Below are 22254 nucleotides of genomic sequence, written 5' to 3'. Positions count from 1 at the left end.
ATCGCCGTTACCATCATCGCACTTGCTTAAACTTTATTTCGAATTTTCTCCATTTGACTTGAGTCAGCTTCTACTGTGGCATGCCTACGAAATAGCCACATTCCACAAAGCCCCAAAATATAGACGGCACTAAAGTTTACTGCAACCTCGGTATAATAAGGAAATAACATTTGAATATATAAGACAATTCGATTTCTGAAAGTCAGATTAAAATCTTTAACCGCAGTCAGATTTGAAATCTAATCGAAATTGGTTTTAGGTGATTGAATATTTCACATCACCATGCAATGTACATTATATATTTAGTTTCACGAATAGAATGAACGGCTTATTTAAAAAACGCATTCAACTCCACTTAACATAAGCAGGGTTTCACATTTGCATATACATTTACACACTACTCCCTTAAAGTAATAACATACTGGCGATAAAATGGAATGTGCGATATGCGTATGTAGCAATTCTTCTGAATAATGGCGCGATTCAGTAACAAGTTTGCTAAATCTCTTTAACAGCCGCTCGTTTATGAGAGCGACTGGTGAAATGGAAACAGTTTTTATTAACAGTGACCCATTTAAAGTATTTTTAAAACGCTTCAGAGAGGAATATATACACTTCAGCGATTGGTAGGCTCTGCATGCAAAGTAAAATCAAACTCAATGCAATACGATATTCGCTGAATTCAGAGTTTGATTTTTAAACTTGTGCTGCAGAGAATTGGAATGCCTGGGTTACTGTACAATTTTTTGAAGCGTCTGAAATACGGAACGTTTACTATTTCTTGTCCCGCTGCCATTGAAACCATGTAATGTATGGTTTGTAGACCTTAACTCCACCTCGCAGTGACCTGATATAACCCGTGTTACAGTGACAAGTGTTCTGAGGGGCATCGATGCAAAAAGTGCAATTGGTACGTTTGCATTATTCATCATACGACGCTCTTAAAGAATAAAACCGCTTGAATATATAATAATGCAAGAGTATCTCGAGTTGATTGAGCTTCATGGAATTTGTATGGGCTGGAATATGATATGAAATGAGATGAAAGGGCTTTTTTTTGCCAAATTCAAACTGGTTTGATCCCAGGGTTTCGGAACGTTATTTCTACAAAATAAAATGTTGTGTCCGAGCAAAATATTTTACAGAAACAATCTTCTGAGAAAAGAACACCCTACCCGCCCGGGAACATAACAGGACTACTCGACAATGGTTACTGATGCACACTGCCATTCCTACATAAGCTTTCTCTTTCTATAAGACATGTGCAGAGACAGGACTAGCTGGGCAACTAAAAGTGAGCCCGTGGATTGAATTGGATTGAATTGAGTGTCTGCCCGCCCTTGTGCCTATAACTAGATCATGTTCCCATGGTGCTGTTTGCAGTCAAAACAACTCGGTAGCAAGGTATGACTCCGCCTGTTTCTGAAAAATTATTTGCATAAGGTGGATAAATATCCGCGGTCACACGCTTTTATGGAACAGCCCGGCGAATATAAATTCCATTTAGTCCCCATCTTGAGCATACTAAAGTTTATCTGACGCTTCTACGGGACACTGCGAAGCAAACACCAATTTAGCCGCATGACATTATTCGCAAATGCAGTTAATATTGACATCTAAGCAATCTAAACATTATTTTGTCACAGAAACACACTGAGGCCGATTACCATTTTTATTTGACATTATCTTTGCGTACATATCTTTCTCACTCCCTCTAAGCCACTGTGACTTTTAAATTCCATTAGCTAAATGCAGTGTGATAGCTCTTTCAGTAAATAACTATCACCATTACCGGGTTTACGTTTTCTAGAAGTAACTCTAAATGCTTGACGGCGCATAAATAAGTGCATGTTATAAATAGCCACTAATGTCCATGACACATAAATTCGGCTTCACTCACTTAACGCAGGGACTTGCCAATCGCGACTGCCAACATTATTTCCCACATACAAAACTTTTAGACCACTGGTGCTGTTTACAACCCCAGCCCCTTTTCACTCAATACCATCTCAACAGTACTTGTTTTTTTATATTAAAAAACATTGGCATTACCCATTTACAATCAAATGTGCCAGACACGCGACGTCACTTCAACAATTCTTGGCATTTTTAACAACGCGGAGCTTAGAGGAACCGAACGATTTAAAAGTTTGTTCTCTGTAGGCCGTGTGAGAGAGGATTAGCTTGGTTTTTAATCACCGGCAATAATTGGTTCCTCGCCTTTATCGTTTGATACCGGTGAACCCACGGGTTATCAATTACTATGTATAGCAAGAACTTGTCACCGAAGTGTTTGTACATTCATTTGACAAGAGTTCAGCTAATAGCACAAATCCAGCAGGCGGGCGCCTTGTTAAATTCAAAATGTAGATGTTGTCAATAACTTGTGTTTTAACCTCTGGCCATTGAAAATTTTAAGACAAACCTGCATTAATAAGCATTCCGGGATTTTTTTAAAAAAAATCCGGCTCTGTAATACAGCGCTCGAATATCAGCAGTTTGATTGGAATTTCATTCGCATTGGCAGGAATAATCTTGATTCAGGATTAACCACCCCCCCCCCCCCCCCCCCAACACAAGCCAACACAAAATAGGCGAGTTGCGTGCTGGTGACGTTGGCCAGTTCTATAGGTGAATGGCGGATGTTAACGCGGATATTCTCGCGGCATTCTTTATCTATTGGCGTGTGACGAGGAATATACCTCCCAATATTACATTCGTTCGAGACATTGAACCCGGTTGAATTCGAGAGTTGCTTGGCGTTGGCGGTGCTACTGGGCCGAGACATTCTCGAGGTTCAATCAGACCTTTCCTTCCAACTTCCACCCCCGCGCCCCCCCCCCTTCCCCCCGACCTCCCAATAAGTCTGAGGGCAGCAAGGAAGAACCATTATTTCACCGATTACAGGAATCCTGCACACTGTCGGTATGTAAGACGTACCTGAATAAGACCATTACTTGATGTATTTTAGAAATCGGTTTGAAGCGTTTTAACCCTGCAATTTTCCGATTTGCTATCATGGCTTTAGTACCTATATATTGTAATAGTATCCAGTTAGAGATGGAGTCAGATGCCATATATATCCTGTACCAAATATTCCAGCCATACTTTTGTAGCCTAAACAATAGCCTAAACCCTAAACAATATTCGGTGCATGGGTCAGATGCCTGCCTTCCTCCAAACTGTTATTTTGTCGTTGTCTTAATATTAAACATACTAATATTTGGTGTAGGAGCCAATTTCAAAATCGCTGTCGAAATATTAGAAAGGAGAATGAAAATTGCTATTCGTCACACTAGGTGTATTTTACTGATTCTTGAGGTATGATTTGAGGTGATTTCGAGAGTCGTTCTGGTTACTTTGAAATATGTGGCAAGTTCTGCATTTTGCTTATTGCAGGAATATTCTGCGGGTTGTTTTCCCCCCTGTGTAGTAAGATGCTCTCAATCTCACAGCTACAGGACATGATGCGTAGATCAGTGGTCCTTGTCCTAATGCTGTTGTGTGTCCATGGCTTCTGATCTAATGTCCCACAGTTGAAAGTTGCACGGTGGATGGAGAGCTATATTAGCCCGTACGTTTCACAGGGAGAAGCTCAATTGCACGGACAGGAATTTATTAATCTGCCTCTCGCTCCAAAAAGCCACTAAGGACCACGTATGGCATTTCGATGTAAACCATACTCCATAGGACAGCGAAAGTGATCACCCATCGTTGGGAAATCAAAAATGCAGTTTCTTTTCAGAATGTAGAACGAGACAGCAGGACGTTTAGACCCTGAGCTATTCAACATAAATCCGAAAACAACATCAACGCGGTAACAAACTCAAATAGCCTTTGCCCGTCTGGACCAGAGTGAAAGTTAGATGTATTTAAATTGGAGGAACCCGGGGAATTTGTAGAATGCTCTAACCTCGAGAGGATATCACCTCGGGACCAAAAAAATAAATAAACTACTCAGACAATCCCTCCCCTCCTGTGACAAGCACAAAACAAACCACAGAAGTACCCAGTACTGTATCTGAATGCTTGCTCCTTCAAACAGGCTTGTGACTTCCTTCATTTCTGTTTCTCCATCTGGTTAGCGTCAGGGTGAACTGCGAAGTTATCTCCAATCTCAAAAAAAAGTGTGTGGTGGGGTGGGGGTGGCGGTGGTGGAATCGGATTTGTATTTCACTGTGATCAAGGAAGTTTTATTTAGAGTGATCGTCGGGTCCAGTCTATGCTGAAATGTCTCTTTTGTATTGAGGGGGCTGGGTATTTTTTTGGAGGGGGGCGGGCGGATGTTGGGAGGGGGGTGCTTGGTTAGAGGAATGGACCAAGATGGATGGTGGGGTACTGCTGAGTTTCACCGTGTCTTTGTGTGTGTCTGAGCTGCCAGGGTGCTGGGGGGGTTTGGGATGAGTCGCTGTGTGTGCAGCAGCGCTGGTTGGGCAGACGCTCAGCACTTTGAGACTCCCACCACGTCATTGCAGTCAGCGCGCTTCTCTGGATATGCACGCATTTCCTATATTCCCCACATACACACACGCACACAGCACCCAGTATATCCACCTTCTGGAGGAACTCCTTCCCCACTCGCTCTCTCTGCACGGCAACTTTCTCTTTTACCCTCTTGCGGCTAGGTGTTCCCCCTCCCCCCACCTCCCCCCCCCCCCCACAGTGCGATAAGGCCCTTATCTTCTTTAATTCTCAGGATCCTCCCCCCTTTCTCCTCTTGCAACCTGGAAGTGTTTGGGGAAGTGCAGCACCTCTGGAGATCCATGGATTGTTCAGCCTGGGATGTGTTCTGTGCCTAACCGGGGAAAACAACGATTGAGAAGGGCTGTTTGATTCACCCTCTCGGCGTGGGGAGATCGGAAGGTACATTTACTCATTCCCTCCTTCGGGGTTGACCTCTTGCGTTTTGCTTTCTCTGCTTCGTATGCGTGCTGTTCAAAGGGGCGCCTGTGTGCGAAACCAGTGATCGTTATTTGTCTCAGCGTTCATCAGCGAATAACGGGGCCTACGTGGAAAAAAATAAACAAAAAAAGGGAAGCATTTCGCGTCATTGGCAATGACAGTCGGCCAGTCTTTTTCGGAATGTAAAGAGATGGTCATCTATTTGATTGAGAAAGTACAGCGTGTAAAAAAGGAATATAAGCAGACCGCTTAATGATGGACACTGACCAGTGGGCAGTGTGTATTTATACACACACACACGGTGTCGCGCGGCCTATCTTGCAGATAGATATCGTTTCACTCTAGGGCTCCCCGATTTTCCACCCAACTTCAATATTAATAATGCAAGTCAAAGTTTGAAAATTTAGCACTCAGTTCGTCCATTCCGAGTAACAGTCGGTGTTGAGGATTTCTGATTTTGATCATTTTTGCATGCCCAATTAATATAGTCAGAAATACTTTACTGTCGCCTTTCATTCAGCAGAGAAACCTCGCAAACCATTCATTTGCTGGATTCGGTTACTGCTTCTTCTGGGGGCCCCCGAATCAAAGCATGGAATAACCACATGATGTTGTACAACTCACAATGTCTTCCGAAACAAGGGCCAATGTTTTTTTTCTTAACTTGACACAATTGTGGTACTAGTAAAGCAACCTTGTGTCATCCTCCCAGGGCAACTTTATTTGCTCATACGTATCACCTTTCTAATAAAAAACTTTTCAATTTACACAGCCTAAATAATTTTAAAAAAGAAATTCACTTAAAGAGAACAACTATTTCAAAAAAATACGTAACGCCACTAGATATCCACTGCATACTGTTTGAAACATGTGGTGCATTCATAGCATCTTACCCTCAGTATAATTCGGTTTTTGCAAGTTAATGTTGTAGATTACAGATCCGCACGCTATGTTTTGTGATTGGTGTGAATTATTTATAACGGTATCCCAATGCTTAAAACGCATGGCTAATTAAGTGCACAGTTTAAAGACCCATGAGAATGCTCTCTCGCATTTAAAGCCCAACACCAAGGTAGAAATCAAAAATTCCGAGTAATTCATAAATTAACATCCAAGCAATATTAAGAATACTGGTAACTAAAAGATTCTACATTAGTGTGTTTATGTCGACGGGTCTGTATCAAATTGATCGTGTGAGGAGCCGAGGAAATGTATATTTAATCTACATAAATAGCAGTGGATGTCTCATAACCAGGGCAAATCTGGCCCATATAATTTCACATTGTAATCCTCTTCTGAGCCTTCCCATGTTATCAACACGGGGCCTAGTTTAAGTAGAGTTGAGCTAGAAGCATTCAGTATGTTTAATTTATTTCAGTTTCAACAAACTCTAAAACGGTTAAGCGAGATCATGCGAAATTATGCTGCATGCAGGGTTTTTTTAAATGTTCTTCATACTTTTATACTTCATGACAGTGAATTCTTTTAACCATTAGAAATGAGGACGCAGGAAATGTTGACTGGCTGTCAGTTCGTCTCCCAAATGAAAGTAGCTGTCAATTCTTGGCTAATGCAACAATTGACTCACAATTATACACCATAGCAGTGGCAAAATAGCGCGTTTGAATGATTCCTTGAATATATCAGTACAATCATAATTTACTTCTATTAGTCGGTTGGGGGGGTCGTTTTAAGTTGAACAACGATTTTAATTTTAGATTTTAAAACTCTGTCTCACTTGGGAGGAAAAAAAGGTCGTCTCGAGTATTTTGCTTTTCAAGAGGTCACACAGACACAGACACAGACATACACACACACACTTTTGCAAACTACACACAATCACGTGCTCGGTGGGTTTCCTAATTCGGAGTGTTACCGTAAGTGAATGCACCAGTGTCAGGGAGGGGGGAAACAATAGTCTTTGTAACAGCACCGCTACAACCTCCGGCTAATGTCGAAGGCTACCGACACTTAAACAGGGCAATAAAAAAGAAACAGTGGAAGAAGTTGGTGTACCACACAAAACACGGGTCTGTAAAGTCGAGGAAATGTAATTGCTGCTTATACTCCAATCAAACGGTTGCTCAAAAGCTGCCTGGAATCTTATCTTTATTACTCTTTCCAGAAGTCCAGACGAATTTCGTGAATACCTCATTTATCTTTTGGAGTCAGCTTAAGATTGACATTATCTCCCCCCCCCCCTTCAATTTTCCATAACTTAATATAAAAGGCCTGCATCCTGTAATACCTAGTTTAGTACCCCCGGTTAGAAAATTGCTCTTGTTTAAGGGCGTTTCACCCCCTCCCTCCCTTTTTTTTGCTTTTGGCGCCTTCTAAGCTTTTTATTTTTTCCTTCTGTGTATTTGGCAGGAGGAAGTTCTGTTGTGTGATGCTCGCTGTACGTTTATAACATTTACCTGGCAGTGCTTGGGGTTTTATTTATTACTATTTGGTGCCTCTTTTGCAAGGATTGTGTGGCGAAATATGGCGGAGACGGAGGAAAGCTTCGGGCTGTCAGCAACAGCGCACAGCGAGCCCGAGCCCAAGGAGCATTCATCTGAAAGTAAACAGGACTGCCAGCTCGGGGTCGCCAGCAAACCTCCCTCCCCACAACAAGCTACATATACTCAACAGGTTGGTGTTCGACACCCCAACACTGACAAAACCATGTGCAGCATACCATACACAGCAAGTGCACGTTATTGCTGAACACGAGTAACAACTAGGTGTTGCATGTATATGTCGAGAAATGTATCTCTGACACCTTTGGTGTACGCGCAGGTTTGATCTGTTAACCCTATTGCAGATTTTTGGATTATAACTTACAATGCACTCGATCAGCATACTTAAATGCGGTTAGATATCTTTGCATTAACCCTTTGGATTGCATTTATTTCTGCTGCACTTTGACAATAGTCATGCATTAATTACCATCCCCACTTGTTGTAGGGCATGGAAGGTATCAAGGTTTATCTGCACGAACGGGAGCTGTGGTTAAAATTTCACGAGGTCGGGACTGAGATGATCATTACTAAAGCAGGAAGGTAAGGGCCCATCCGCCGACTGAAATACAATAACCGCCAGTGTTTACAATGACTGGAGTCCTCATCGCACCACGGTGATTCCAAAATGAAATCATTTCGACTACTTAAACTTCGGCGTGGATAGAACTCCTTTCGGACTATTCAAAACCCTTTTGGGGTCCCAGAGGGAAATCTTTAAGTGTTTCTGAAGAGGGGGGAATATGATAGATAATAGCGGCAATGCACAACATTGGTTAGGCTGAGGTTAATCAATTTTTAATATGAAATATTTAAAGTGACTGGGGAGAGCAGAACCTGCCAGCCATGAGGTTACAGCCAATTCTTTTATGAGTTGTAAATAAAAGGGTTCAATAATGGCTTCCGAAAGGTACATTTTGATTCTCCTTAGTCTATGGAAACTACAGTACAGTTATCAAAACAAAAATCTCCTATGGTTACAGAATTACAGGAACATGTGTTTAAGGAGCAGAACTCGATACAATAAAATGCATTATTTATATGAGATCGTCCTGTTCTATGTCATGTTTAGAGACGGAAAATTCCCCCGTTTATTCCGAGTTTGGAGAACTTACCCACAGTTATATTGCAAATAAGTCGCAAAGTTGCAGGTTGAGGGAACTGCAGGACATTCGAACAGGCGGCGCTGGGAGATTCTCCACAAGACTGATGCCTACCCCGTTGTCCTAAAATGCATTGTTTTTTTGCAAGCACACAACATACTCCCTCGAGGCCTTTCATTTTCATCCCATTTACGATGAACGAGTGATAAATATTTATAAAGATCTACATATATTCCAGATGTTTAGGGATGATTCGGCAAGACAAGAAATCCAGATATTCAATTTTTTTTAAAAAAGCTCTTTAGTTCACTTCCAGTGAGGCTCTTAACCGACTAAAATCACGGCCAGTTTTGTTTTCCAAGAGTATTTTGTAAACTCGTCGAACATTTGTACCCAGCAGTCATTCCTTGATGCAGTAAGGCGACGCATTAGACTTTGTCTGCATGTTACAAATTAGGCCGCGATCGAAGCCATGTTTGTGTGTGCGTGTGCGTGTGTGTGCCACTTGTGCATTAACGCCGCCGGTTTAAACACGGCTCTCATAGTCCGTGTTTACTCTGCACATGAATTACACACCGTGTTGTGTCTTCTTCAGAGTGAACAATTGCCTTTCTCACAAGTTGGCTTCTTAAGTGCATTCAAAATAAAAAAAATTGACAGCAAATACTGAGCACAGCGAGGCAGCTTTGGTCAGGGCGACTTATTTGGAATATTACTGTCTATCATTGTTCTTCAATAATACAAATACGAAATGAATGAGGAAATATGTCCTATTGTATTTTACTAAACACAAATACATAACAGCGATGGGTATGCCATTTGAATTAAATAACATGTTTAATTATTTTGAGCCTATGTATTCATTTTTGCCGGAGTGAACATTTTGCACTTTATTATTAATGTACAAAAATGGTTTAGCCTCCCTCTCCACTTTTTTTCAGGCGCATGTTTCCTAGTTACAAAGTGAAGGTGACCGGGTTAAATCCGAAAACAAAATATATACTCCTAATGGACATTGTGCCAGCGGATGATCACCGCTACAAGTTCGCTGATAATAAGTGGTAAGTGCTGGGCGGCATTTTTTTATTTTTTGCTTCTGGTTTATCACTTATTGGGCAGAGTGAAAGGCGGTTGGCTTCCATAGATTCAGGGTTATCATGGTATCAGTGGTTGAGATGCGAATGTGAGTTGTTTAAAAACGTTACCCGGTATAATACAGCATCGTCCCACCTCCTGGATAAGAAGCAGGAAAAAAAAGACTCTAAATTGATAAATGATCGGCGTCTCAATGGCATCGTGTAGATTGTATTGTTCAATATCGCATAAAAATTTAATTATTTCGTAAGGGTGACTTATTTGGAATATTATTATGTCAATGTTCTTAAATAATACAAGCACGAAATGAATGAGGAAATATGTCCCATTGCGTTTAACTAAGCATAAATACAAATGGACAGACTATTTGAATCAGAGATCAGAAGTTTTGCAGTACGCCAAGTTTCTCTCTCTCAGTTAAATATAGCAGTTCCTCTTAAGTATCTGGAACTATCCACTCATTAACGACCTTTGTGTAATATGGTTCCAATATATATAACGTAGAGAATGTCATCTGTTTGTTTTTAATGGTAATAATATTTATATGGTATATTTTCCGGGCCAGGTTCAAATCCGTTTCCGAACTGATGGCAAATTGTTGGAGTTGAACTTCCGAGTAATCAACCCGTTTCCCATGTTTTATTTCCGCAAGGTCTGTGACTGGGAAAGCAGAGCCTGCAATGCCAGGCAGGTTGTACGTTCACCCAGATTCACCTGCCACCGGGGCCCACTGGATGAGACAGCTAGTCTCCTTCCAAAAGCTCAAACTCACCAATAACCATCTCGATCCCTTCGGGCACGTAAGTGCGTACTTACCTGTATTTTAAATTCTCTTTATATCCATTAACGGCCGAAGAGGTCCGTTTTTTTTGTCTTCAAACCGTACAATTTTTCAATCGAGCGGATCCTGGGTGCAAAATAGTACTGAGCATTATTGAAACTGGGGGGGGGGGAAAGTATTAAGTATTATCGAAAGTTATTGGTCCTAAAAGTAAACGCATCTAGAGCGGTTGATGTTGAAAAGGGTATTGCCGTTTGTATTGATTCAATTAGGTGGCGCAAATTCTACCAAGGGTTAATAAGAAAGTTCTGCGGTGATCATGTTGGCAAAACATTTAGTGTAAGGCGAATATTTATTCATTTATTCGAAATGGATGTTGACCAAGCTGCGATTTCAGCTGCAGTGGAGGGTTGGCGAGTGTTTTTTTTATTTAGCCACAACATCATTGGAGGCTTGAGCCTTTCCTCTCCACCTGAAGTTGACTGCACATTGCCTCACTGTGCTGCTGCTGTGTATTATGGGATGGGGAGGTCTGCAATGACATAAACAATAAGAGCATTATGGGAGAAGGCCTTTGCTAAGCCAGGCTTAGGAATCCTGTACAATGCACTGAATATGTATCGCTGCATTGTAAAGGATCGGCCATTCTCTTGTATTTTGACTCCTGTTGGCCGAATAAAATCTTCTGAAAGCACTTCCTGATTGTAAAATGTACCCCCTCCTCCTCCTCCCCTCCCCAACCCTCACCCCACCGTTTGATATACAAAAAAAACACACTTCGAAAAAGCGTATCCTAAAGTGGCCAGTACTGACAGCAGGCTCTGTGTAATCTGTGGGCTTTACCTGGAGCTGAGAACACAGGTTAGGAAAGGGAAGCAGAGCGCGAATAGGTTCGAGGCGCCTTCGCCAGGGTTTCCCCTGGTTTGTTTACCAGAACAAGGAACTGTGCTTGGCAGACATCAAGCACTTCGTTAGGTAACGGTAGCCTTGGAAACTGCCTTGCGATGGGTGGAAGGCCGCCTTCCCTACTGTGAAAAGACTGCGAATGCAAGGACCCCTCTAAACAAACGGATGGGGGGCAACAATGAGAAATTCATTTAACAAATTGCTAGATGAAACCAGTACTGGTAGCCTCTCAATTAAGAGGGATGTAATGAAATTAAAAATCATTAGATCGTTCGCCACTGATGTCTAGGGCTTACGGGGCTGTCAAAGCAATTTGACTAAGTCTGAAAGATGAGGAAGGTTCCGAGTAGAGATGACTTGCAGGGTCTGCGATGGCGGGACAGGCAGCGTCTTTCTGTCGCCAGATTCCCTCCCCCCTCTCCTCCGACCCCCACCCCCAATCCCCTCCACCAACAATCTTTACGATCTTAGAATAATTGGAGAAAGAAGTCTTTAGAAAGCCACTTTGATACCACACAGATTTGCAACCAAAATTCTCACCACCCCCCACCCACATCCTCCCCCCTTCCACCTCCAAAATGTCTCCAAGAGGTGAACATTCTTACTGGGGGGCGGCAGATTAAGATGCTACCAAATATTAAACAAAAGCGGTGCCACACTCTGTGCAAATCCGCACCCATCCCCAAATATCTGTACATGTTGGCTGCAACCTGTTACAATTCAAATTAGGAATATCATGGAATTGAGGAGGGAGTGAAAGGTAGAGGGATGTTTAAAACATAGTTTTTTAAAAATTTTAAAATGTAGCCAGTGGGCTCACAGTAAAACGGGCCTTCAATTCCTACTCATCTGTACCAGTTACTGTCCCCTTCTCCCATTGTGGAAAAAGAAAACCAGGCACAAGTTTCCCTTAGAGCAGACTCCCCTTAATAAAGTTGCCAAAAAATGCTAATGCAAATGTGAAACGGTTTTGGTGCGGGAGGAAGGGATACTAAAATGACTGCATTTGTGTGTTCTCTTCTCTTCTTCTTCACCCTTGTAGATTATTCTAAACTCCATGCACAAATACCAGCCCAGGTTGCACATTGTAAAGGCGGACGAAAATAACGGATTCGGCTCCAAGAACACAGCATTCTGCACCCACGCGTTCTCCGAAACCGCCTTTATCGCGGTGACCTCCTACCAGAACCACAAGGTAGGCATCTACCGAGCGAGCTGGAACCTTCCAGAAACCATTCGCTCAAGTCACACCTCTGCAATTTCAAATGCTTGTATTTGAACGCACTGCTTGAGAATGAATGCAACATCCAGCATCATGTCCTTACTAATAACCTGGCCACCGGGGACTTGGGCTACACTCTCGCCAAGTTGCATGATACACGCAGATTTCCCTTGCTCCTGGGTCGCATTGTAAACCGGGGTGCCTATAGTTTTAGAACCGTTCTTCAGTTGTTAATTTGATACACGGCCATCTGCCTATTCGAAGGTTTAGAGATTCGCGTGTATAAGTTGTTGCATGGAGCAGTATAAAACAATGCGGTCCGCGAACATCTGGAAACAATAACATGGATTAACACTGGGATAGAGAGTCTGGAAAAAAGGAAAGTGCAGACTAATAAATAATTAACTCCTTCAGAAAGTTCTTCGCTCCTTTTGGATTTCAATGAAGCTGCTGTGTATAGTGATTATTTTCGAGTTTTATTTCATGCATCGAACATTTGCGGTTCGACTTCAATATAGACATTTCCCGTCTGTAAGGTTTGTTAGAGTGGGGGGCGCTTTAAGGGGAGATTTTAATAACTCCCGATATATATGAGCAGCCTGGTCTAATTTTTAATTTCCGCCTCTGTTTAAAAAAAACGTGGAATTAGTTGAGGGTTAAAGTTTCATCGATCAGGAATCACTTTTGGTGAGGTGTCATTTAACCATCTGTTGGTCCCCGGACCGCTTTATTTGAGAGCTCCGCTCAATGGCAGTTACGTGCCGTTTTAACACTTGCAGACTCGGAAATGCGGCAAACATTTACTCCCGGCAGTCGGAATCACTTTTAACTTCACAGAGAAACTAGCCAGGACTTTTAAAATGTTGTCCATGAAAAGTGGAAGGGAACTAGCATGTATCATTTTATTAAAAATACATGCACAGATTGCATAACCACGAACCCACAACTCTCAAACCCAAGATTCTGTAGCATTTGGGCTATTTTGGCTGAAAAAAATGATTTTCTGTGATGGGAAGTATTGCAAGAAGTCCATGCGTTTTATATTGAATTGCGTTTTTTTTTAATACCTAACTTTATGAAAGTGATCCTTTGGAGGTGGAAGATTGTCCTGCCTTGCCTACAGAGATTTCGTTGCAGGTTCACTTTTCCAGAGCTTGTTTCTTAAAAGCGTACACAATCCCAATTATCTGGGAATGAGACGTGAATTCCAGCGGGCTGGAAAATGTTAGTATCGTTATCGAGGGGAATTAACTCATGTAGGTTTCATTAAAAGAAGGCATTTAAATAATGTGGCCGTATCCCAAATCATTTTGAACCCTCGTGTACCCATTGTCCGAATGCTCAGTTTCCCCGGGAAATGCGTCAAATTGAAGCCACCTAAACTTGGATCTTACTGCGACAGTCTCCTCCCAAGTATTTAGCGAACAGTGGGGCGATTCCATCTCATACACACACAATAGAATTGTGTGGAAAAGATCCCATCATTTTAAAGCTTTGTGCTTACCACATTTTTTGACCGTCTAAATTAAAGACGAGAATGGAAAGATGCATAAAGTCAGGTTTCGGTCTCACCGGCGTTTCTTTTTGATATGCGACCTGTATGTAAATCTAAAATGATCAGTCAGATCGGCGGATCTGATTTTGGTGAGCATTTTTAAAAAACGGTTAACATATACTATGAAAATGGCAAGAAGACACGCGTTATACTTGATATCACAATTTTACATAGACTATTTTCTAAATTAATTACAGGTTACAAATATTCTCTGCAATATCGTGTTATTAGATACATAACGTGACTTTTTCCAAGGTGCAATTTTTCGAAATCAAAAATAGTATGTGTTGCCTTGGGAATTGGGATCCGGACGGAGTATTCGCCTTTACCCAACAAGATTGAAATGTAAAGTAATTTATCAAATGAAAATTGCTTTTTTTTGGAGGGTGGGGGGGCGGTGGTGGAATTTGTTCGTTTAATAATATCCACTCGAAATTCCCCCGGTTGATCCGGGAAGCTTCCTCCCCTGACTGGTGTATCACCCGATATGAACGGACGGGATGATTTCACAACAGCGCCCAACGCTTTAAGTTTAAGCAGAAAATCCTGAGATTTATAGAGACAAAGTGAGGGTTATTGTCGGCAAAGGCGGGACTGCCCCGCGGCTACTCGGTTAACTTGAGCCACATGGAAAACATTAGCGAGCGTTCGATGTGGTTGGAAACGAATTTTCCGACGATTGCCTTTCCAGAAACCACCACATAACTTGCAAGTGGCGTAAAACACTAAATGAGGAAAGTTAAATGTCTGAACTGAACACGCGTTTCTTCATAGGCAAGGGGCGTCCAGCCTATGTACTGCACGCGTTTTAGATGCTTGAATCACTTGCCTATCAGTTTGTCAAATTAAATATGGACTGTTGGCGAGGTTTCGTCCTTGGCGTCTTATTAATTTGTCACGGATATGATCATTTGAAAGACTGTTAAACGCAGGGTTCAATATACCTTAATTTTTACTTAATGTCTCATTCGTTTGGCTGCTGACCCGGGTGGTAATTATATTGAGGATACCTTTCCCCTGACCTGTTTGTGGAGTTTGTCTTGCCACCTGGCAGAACCTATACTCTCAACCAACCTCCAACCAATTCAACCAATTTGAACACGTCTGCTTGGAGTGCATGAGAGGACAAGTATTTTTCATATGTGTATGTGTATCCTCAGGAAGTCTTCTGAACTGGTTGGGCACTTTGTAGAACACTTCTTTGAACGAGGCTAACAATTAAATTTCACCAAAGTCGAACTCCAGTGCTTTGAGGCTTCCCATTGGAGGTAAAGTTTCGATGTGTGCAGGAGATTCCCGATGACTATCTCATCAGACCAAACATCAAGCCACATCCTGTACATGCAAACCTAATGATAAGGTTTGTATCCCATCCGTGGTAAACACCTCCCCCCCCCCCCCACCCCCGAACGGACTCAATTCCTGCTCCCTACAATTTTACTACCGGCTTCACTGGGGTCTATAAAGTTCTGTCTGCAATCCCACTCCACGCTAGCGTATGGTTTAATATTAGGAGTGTGCGGGAGGGGGCAGGCACTTTTCCATTGAAGTGTCCAAAAAGAGTAGAATAGGCAGTTTTAAACCTCGTTCCTCAAGTTGCACCACGGTTAGATTTCATAAGGGGAGCAGGGGATTTTTTTTTAAGCGGGCCAGTGTTTTACTTTTAACGCGACATCAAATATTTAACGCCGTTCTAATTTCTAATATAGATTACTCAACTCAAGATCGAGAATAACCCTTTTGCAAAGGGATTTCGAGGGAGCGATGACATGGAGCTGCACAGAATGTCCCGAATGCAAAGGTAAGGCACACGAACATAAACCGCACACGGTACACAGTCCAGAACAGGGACTAGGAAGATTTGGCCAGGGGTGAGATAGAACTGAACTCAGTTCAATCTAGCTGTTTCACTTATAATCAAATCTCCTTGATATCAGTAACTTGCTCCACATGCCTTTTCCATTTAGCGCTGTAGGGATTGTAATGTGTACTCACACATCCACTGACTCGGTTAGAACGTTCATTGCCCCGTTACCTCGTGTAGATATATTGAGATGGCTGAACGCGTTCTAAAGATTGAAAAAAATAGTTTGCATTCACCTAGCGGCTTAGAATGTTGAAACAACCAATAAAGCCAATTTTGTATTGTGGCTATATTGTCTCGGCCTTTAAACGCCGGACCGATTTTAATTCGGTAGGTAACGAACAATTAACACTCGATTTTGGAAAACGAAATGCTCTTTCGACTTAAGTCAATCTTCCTTCGTTCACGTGTGAGTTATGAGACTGACCGGTACGCCGAATTGCTATTGTAGACATATCACATGCGGTCAATCTTGGTTTTTAGTCTGCGTGATGTCGCCCAGACTTTTGAGGCAAAGTCTCGATCCACAAGTGTCCAAAGCCTTGAATGTGAGTGCGTGCCCAAATATATTTCAGAAGCAAGCACCGGACCCAGGTGTAATTGGTTGCATTGGTGGAATGCAAGTCGAGTACATTTACTTGGAACAATAAGAAACATAGGATCTAGAAGGAGGCTAATCGACCTATCATGCGAGTATTAGTTACTTGAAAGAGCAATCCAGTTAGTTCTACTTCCCCACACTTCATAGAATCCCGAAAGTGCAGAAGGAGGCCATTCGGCCCATCGAGTCTGCACCAACCACAATTCCACTCAGGCCCTATCTGCACAATCTCATGTATGTACCCTAGCTAGTCCCCACTTAGCCCATAGCCCCTGAAGATTGGTGGGGAGAGATGACAAGAATAGGCAGAATCACTTCGACGGTTTTCTTAAATGGTTCAATTGTGATTTTCAGAGGACGGCAAAGCCCATATACAACTTCAATCATAAAGTCACCCGAACTGTACAACAAAGCGCTGCGGACTGAAATACCAAATGGCGTCTTTATTTTTCCCCTTTGAATTTCAAGGTGTTTGTATTTTGTAATATGGTTACAGTAAAGAATACCCTGTGGTCCCCAGGAGCACGGTCAGGCAACGTGTGGGGTCGACGGCCAATCAGTTCAGTGGAGAGGTGCGAGTGTTGCCAGTGTCCAACAGCCTGTGCTCCCAGTACCAGTGCGAGAATGGGGTTTCCAGCTCGACTCAGGAGTTACTGCCACCCAACCCCTACTCACTGTGTCCTGAACAGAGCCCGCTCTACCACTGCACCAAGAGGAAAGGTGAGACAGATTTGGGAAGGCCATGGCCTGGTGTATTACCACTAGACTATTAATCCAGAAAGTCAGCTAATGTTCTGGGGACCTGGGTTCAAATCCTAAAATGGCAAGTAGTGGAATCTGAATTCAATTTTAAAAATCCAGAATTAAGAATCTCTAGATGATCATAAAAGCATTGTCGATTCTTGGTAAAACCCATCTGGTTCATTAATGTCCTTTAGAGAAGAAAATCTGCTATCCTTATCTGGTCTGGCCTACATGTGATTCCAGAGCCATAACAATGTGGTTGACTCTCAACTGCCCTCTGGCAGCTAGGGATGGGCAATAAATGTGGAGTAGTTAGTGATGCCCATGTCCTACATAAGTCTTTGCTTCAAGTGGCTAGCCATGATGTGGAGATGCTGGCGTTGGACTGGGGTGGGCACAGTAAAAAATCCATGTTAAAGTCCAATGGGTTTAATTGGAATAATAAGCTTCCAGAGTGCTGCTCCTTTATCAGGTGAGTGATCACCTTTCACCTGATGAAGGAGCAGTGCTCCAAAAATGCATGATTCCAAATAAACCTGTTGGACTTTAATCTGGTGTTGTGAGACTTCAAGTGACGAGGACACTTTTCAGTGTGAATTTAGGGTCAGTGGCTTGTCACTACCACTGCACATTTTACACCATGGAAGGAGGGATGTTCAATCAAATTAGAAATGAGCTACTCCCCACTTCTAATAACCCTGATCCATTGTATCCTTTGGCAGAGGAAACAACAGAATGGACTAACAAGTTGTCATCTGCCTTACAAGTTCCCACTGAGAGATTTAAATGTCTCTCGTGTGGGTGGCTTCTCTAAATAGCCAGTTATCTTTTCCTCTCAAATGTCAAAAAATAAACAACTCCCAGGGCTCCAGTGGCAAGCTGGAATGCTGTGACCTGAATAGCGCAATGTCATCTTCCAAACTCCACCTCACACAGGCTGGACTTGTCAACATCTTGTTTTACCTGCAAGTGCATTTCAGTCATTGCCTGGAAGGCAAGGGATAGCTTTTGCCTGCGATGATAAGCTGGTGGAAATATCACTTTAGGAAAATGTTGCCCAGGACCCCAAACTCCTGACTAACAAAAGAGATTGGCCCACGTGTAACAAGGCTGGTGAAGCAAATTTAGCTTCAAAAACTGCTGCAGCTTTTACTTCTGTTTGGAGAAAGTGTTTGTTAATTCAGTGTTGATGAAATATCAATGTCTGTACGTGTTGGAGATGTTGAGTGGGGCTGCCTTTCGATAGCATATCTCAGAATCTCAATGCAACCAGTGAAGTACTTTTAAAGCTTAGCCAATGCTGGAATATAGGAAATGGAGCAAATGATTTGCACCCAGCTAGATGGACAAACAGCATGTGATATTTTAAGATGATTCATTTATGGGATGTGAGCATTGCTGGCTGGGCTAACATTTATTGCCATCTCTAACTGCCCTCCATTTTGGAGGGAATTTAAGAGTCAGCCACATTAGAATCATAGAATCCCTACAGTGCAGAAGGAGGTCATTCGGTCCATCGAGTCTGCACCAACCACAATTCCACCCAGGTCCTTTTCTCACAACCGCATATATTTACCCTGCTAATCCCCTTGACATTAGGGTCAACTTAACATGGCCAAGCAATCTAACCCTCACATCTTTGACCGCATTGCTGTGGTTCTGGAGTCACGTGTAGGCCAGAGCGGATAAGGACAACAGATTTCCTTCCTTTAAAGGTATTAGTGAACCAGATGGGTTGTTCCAACAATCAACAATGATTTCATGATCATTGTTAGACTTGTAAGTCCAGATTTTCTTTTTACTGAATTTAAATTTCTCCATCCACCATGGTGGGATTTGAATCCAGATCCCCAGATCTTGCCCTGGGTCTCAAGGTTACTAGTTCAGTGTCAGATGTTTCGATGATATTGATTGAAGGATACATATTGTTGAGGGCACCAGCGGGTGCTTTTGTCTGATCATTGCCATGGTATCTTTTGACTGCACCTGAAGGGCAGAAAAAGCTTCAGTCTCATTGAAGAGATTGCCCGCTGACAGTGCAGCACTCTCTCAGCATCAGTGAAGATGTTATACTCAGAGATCCAGAGTGGGGCTTGAAACCAAGATTCTAACTCAGAAGTGACCAGAGAGAAGTGGATTTCCAATTCTCACATGACTGAGATGTGCACACATAGCATTGCTGGTCAAAGAATGAGAGGGCATTACATTGAAAAGTATAAAATTCTGGCAGGGCTGGACAGGCTTGATATAGGGATGTTACTTCCTCTTGATGGAGGGTCTCAAACAAGGGAATCACAGTCTCAGGATATGAGGTAGGCCTTTTAGACTGAGATAATTATTTACTCAGAGGGTGGTGAACCTGTGGAATTCTCTACCACAGAAGGCTGCGGAGACCAAGCCACTGAATATATTTAAGAAGGAAATGGATAGATTTCCAGACTCTAAAGTTGTCAAGGGATATGGGGTGTGTGCTGAAGTATGGTATTATGATAAAGGATCAGCGGTGATCATGTTGAATAACAAAGCAGGTGCAAAAAGCCAAATGGCTTACTCACGCTCCTACTCTCTGTGTTTCTATTTCCAAGAACATTGCCATCACATTTATTGACCAATGCCACAATGTTGCTAATAGCTGAATAATGTTTATGCTGTTTTATGCAGTGATTGATCATTAACTGAAATTTTATTCTGCTCTGGTTTATTCATAAAAGCAGTTGAAGAAGATTGCAATTCGACAGAACATCCTTACAAGAAGTCGTACATAGAAAGCTCCCCTCCAGAGGATGACCCATTTTACAGGTCCTCAAGTTATACCCAACAGCAAAGTCTTACTCCCTCTTATAGGACTGACTCAGCACAGCGGCAAGCATGCATGTACGCTGGCTCAACAGCAGACACGGACCCCAGTTCCAGCCTCGATGACATTAATTGTAACACGTGGGCCACTGTTCCCTCGTACAGCAGCTGCACAGTGACTACAATGCAACCCATGGACAGACTGCCCTACCAACACTTCTCAGCACACTTCACATCCAGCCCATTAATGCCTCGCATTTCTGGAGTTGCCAACCACACGTCTCCGCAGATAGGAGACACCCACAACATGTTTCAGCATCAGAGCTCAGTTTCTCGCCAGCCCATAGTCCGGCCGTGTGCCCCTCAAGCTGGGATCCAGTCTGCAAGCAATCTTCAACCTGCTGACTACTTGTATCCACATGGCATGTCAAGAACCCTCTCACCACATCAATACCACTCAGTACATGGAGTGGGCATAGTGCCCGAATGGACTGAAAACAGCTAATTCAAAGAACTCTCCATTGATCTGACATTCATGAATGTTTGCATTTGTTGAAGTTGGACATTGTTTCAAGTAATATTTAAAAACACCAAGACGGACTGTACTTTTCAAGTGACAAAACTTTATAAAAAAGATATATTTGAAATATTTCTCCCTCCTCACCCACACACAAACATGTACACACACATGTACACACACCTACACACACCCACACACACACACGTATACACACATACATGTATGACACATAAATATATGTACACACATACACTTGTAAGTGTGCACTGACATGTGTGCATATACAAACATGTACACATACACACATGTATGCACACACACAAATACTTGCCCACATAACCACACTTGTATGCACACACATACATGAATGCATGCATGCGCCCACATTTGTACACACATGTATGCACAGACAACACACATACACATGTACACACACACAAACTTGTACACATGTACACACATTTATATGCACAAATACACACACTTGTACGCACTCACACAAGCACAGGCTATTTATTTAAATGATATTGAAATTGATTATTCGCAAGAAAAAATGGAGTGAAGGGTTCCATCTGGTGGATGACTCTCTGCATTGTATAGTTAATATTTCTGAGTTGTGAAAGAACATTGCACGATTGTTAACATACAAATAGAAGAATCATCAGCAAGGTGAATGAAATTTCCTGCTGTTGAACTAGTCTTCCCTTTAAATGTTGTTGTTGCTATAAACATATGTGGTGCTGTTGAAGAGACAAGATCCAGAGTAATTAGTGCTGGAAGATTTCTACATGCTGACACCTGCACGTGCACACATGTCACCAAAAGAAGAAAGTATTTACCTCCACTTCTTTGGGTAGTTATCATTAAATTTGTTTTGTAATTATTCTGAAGTGTTACCAGAAGTGTTTATAGTGAACTATGCCAAGCAAAACGTTTATGAGGCCTTCTGACTCGGAAATTGCACTTTTTATGCAATTAATGTGACAATTTACTACACTTACAGCTTTAATATTTCCAAAATAAGCACCAATCAAAACAAATATGAAGAAGTACTATATACATAGCAGTGGTGGAGGATGGAAGAGAATCAAGTCCTCCTATGTCATTAAAGAAATAGCAACACTGAGTGACTAAATGCATAAGTAGGAATTTCACATGACTACCACCTTATTCTAATTTATACAAGTTAATATTAAGACCATAAGCAGGAAGCCACAAAAAGAAAATATTGAATTTAATATTGAAAAAATTCCACCATTTATCTCAGCCACCCTGCTTCATTAGCGTGACAATTGTTGAGAATAGAAATAAATTCCAGAATACAATAAGATAGTCATTGAGGTCCATCAAACTGGAATGATATTGAGGATACACTAATACTTCAGCGTGCAGACATCTGCCTTTCACATCAGAAATAATTTAGGATGGTGTTACTTGCTTTAAACATAGACAAGATTAGGGAATGTGGGGGAAAGTGCACCGTGTTAACTTCTCGGCCTATTTCTAGAGTTAGGAAACAATGGGACAACTCAACGTAGGTACATGCAAAAATTAATGGATGTAAATAATGGAGAGCCCACAGACATTCTTTGTTTCACATATAGTAAATGTTTTATACAGATACCCTATAACTGCTATATATGTATTATATTTTGGTCATGTGA

At 42.1% G+C, this 22254-nt stretch overlaps 1 protein-coding gene across 2 annotated transcripts; it reads left to right on the top strand.

Annotated features, from left to right (window-relative positions):
• The first annotated feature begins 7475 nt into the window (after positions 1-7475).
• tbx5a (T-box transcription factor 5a) lies at positions 7476-20659 on the top strand. 2 transcript variants are annotated; one of them, XM_080208701.1, is made up of 9 exons: positions 7476-7536; positions 7852-7946; positions 9448-9567; positions 10254-10401; positions 12331-12483; positions 15775-15866; positions 17027-17250; positions 19989-20338; positions 20387-20659. In XM_080208701.1, exons 2-9 carry the CDS (start codon positions 7855-7857, stop codon positions 20573-20575), a joined length of 1368 nt encoding a protein of 455 aa, XP_080064827.1. In that variant the 5' UTR covers positions 7476-7536; positions 7852-7854; the 3' UTR covers positions 20576-20659. The 2 variants fall into 2 exon arrangements, with proteins under 2 accessions (XP_080064827.1, XP_080064826.1); XM_080208700.1 differs by having other exon boundaries at positions 19989-20659.
• Positions 20660-22254: the final 1595 nt, after the last annotated feature.

Source organism: Carcharhinus amblyrhynchos, chromosome 20 (assembly GCF_965287045.1).
Source record: "Carcharhinus amblyrhynchos chromosome 20, sCarAmb.v2.hapA, whole genome shotgun sequence".
In the NCBI taxonomy this organism is placed as follows: domain Eukaryota; kingdom Metazoa; phylum Chordata; class Chondrichthyes; order Carcharhiniformes; family Carcharhinidae; genus Carcharhinus; species Carcharhinus amblyrhynchos.
The sequence above is the reverse complement of the archived record's forward strand: the minus strand, read 5'-3'. Positions and strand labels throughout refer to the sequence as shown.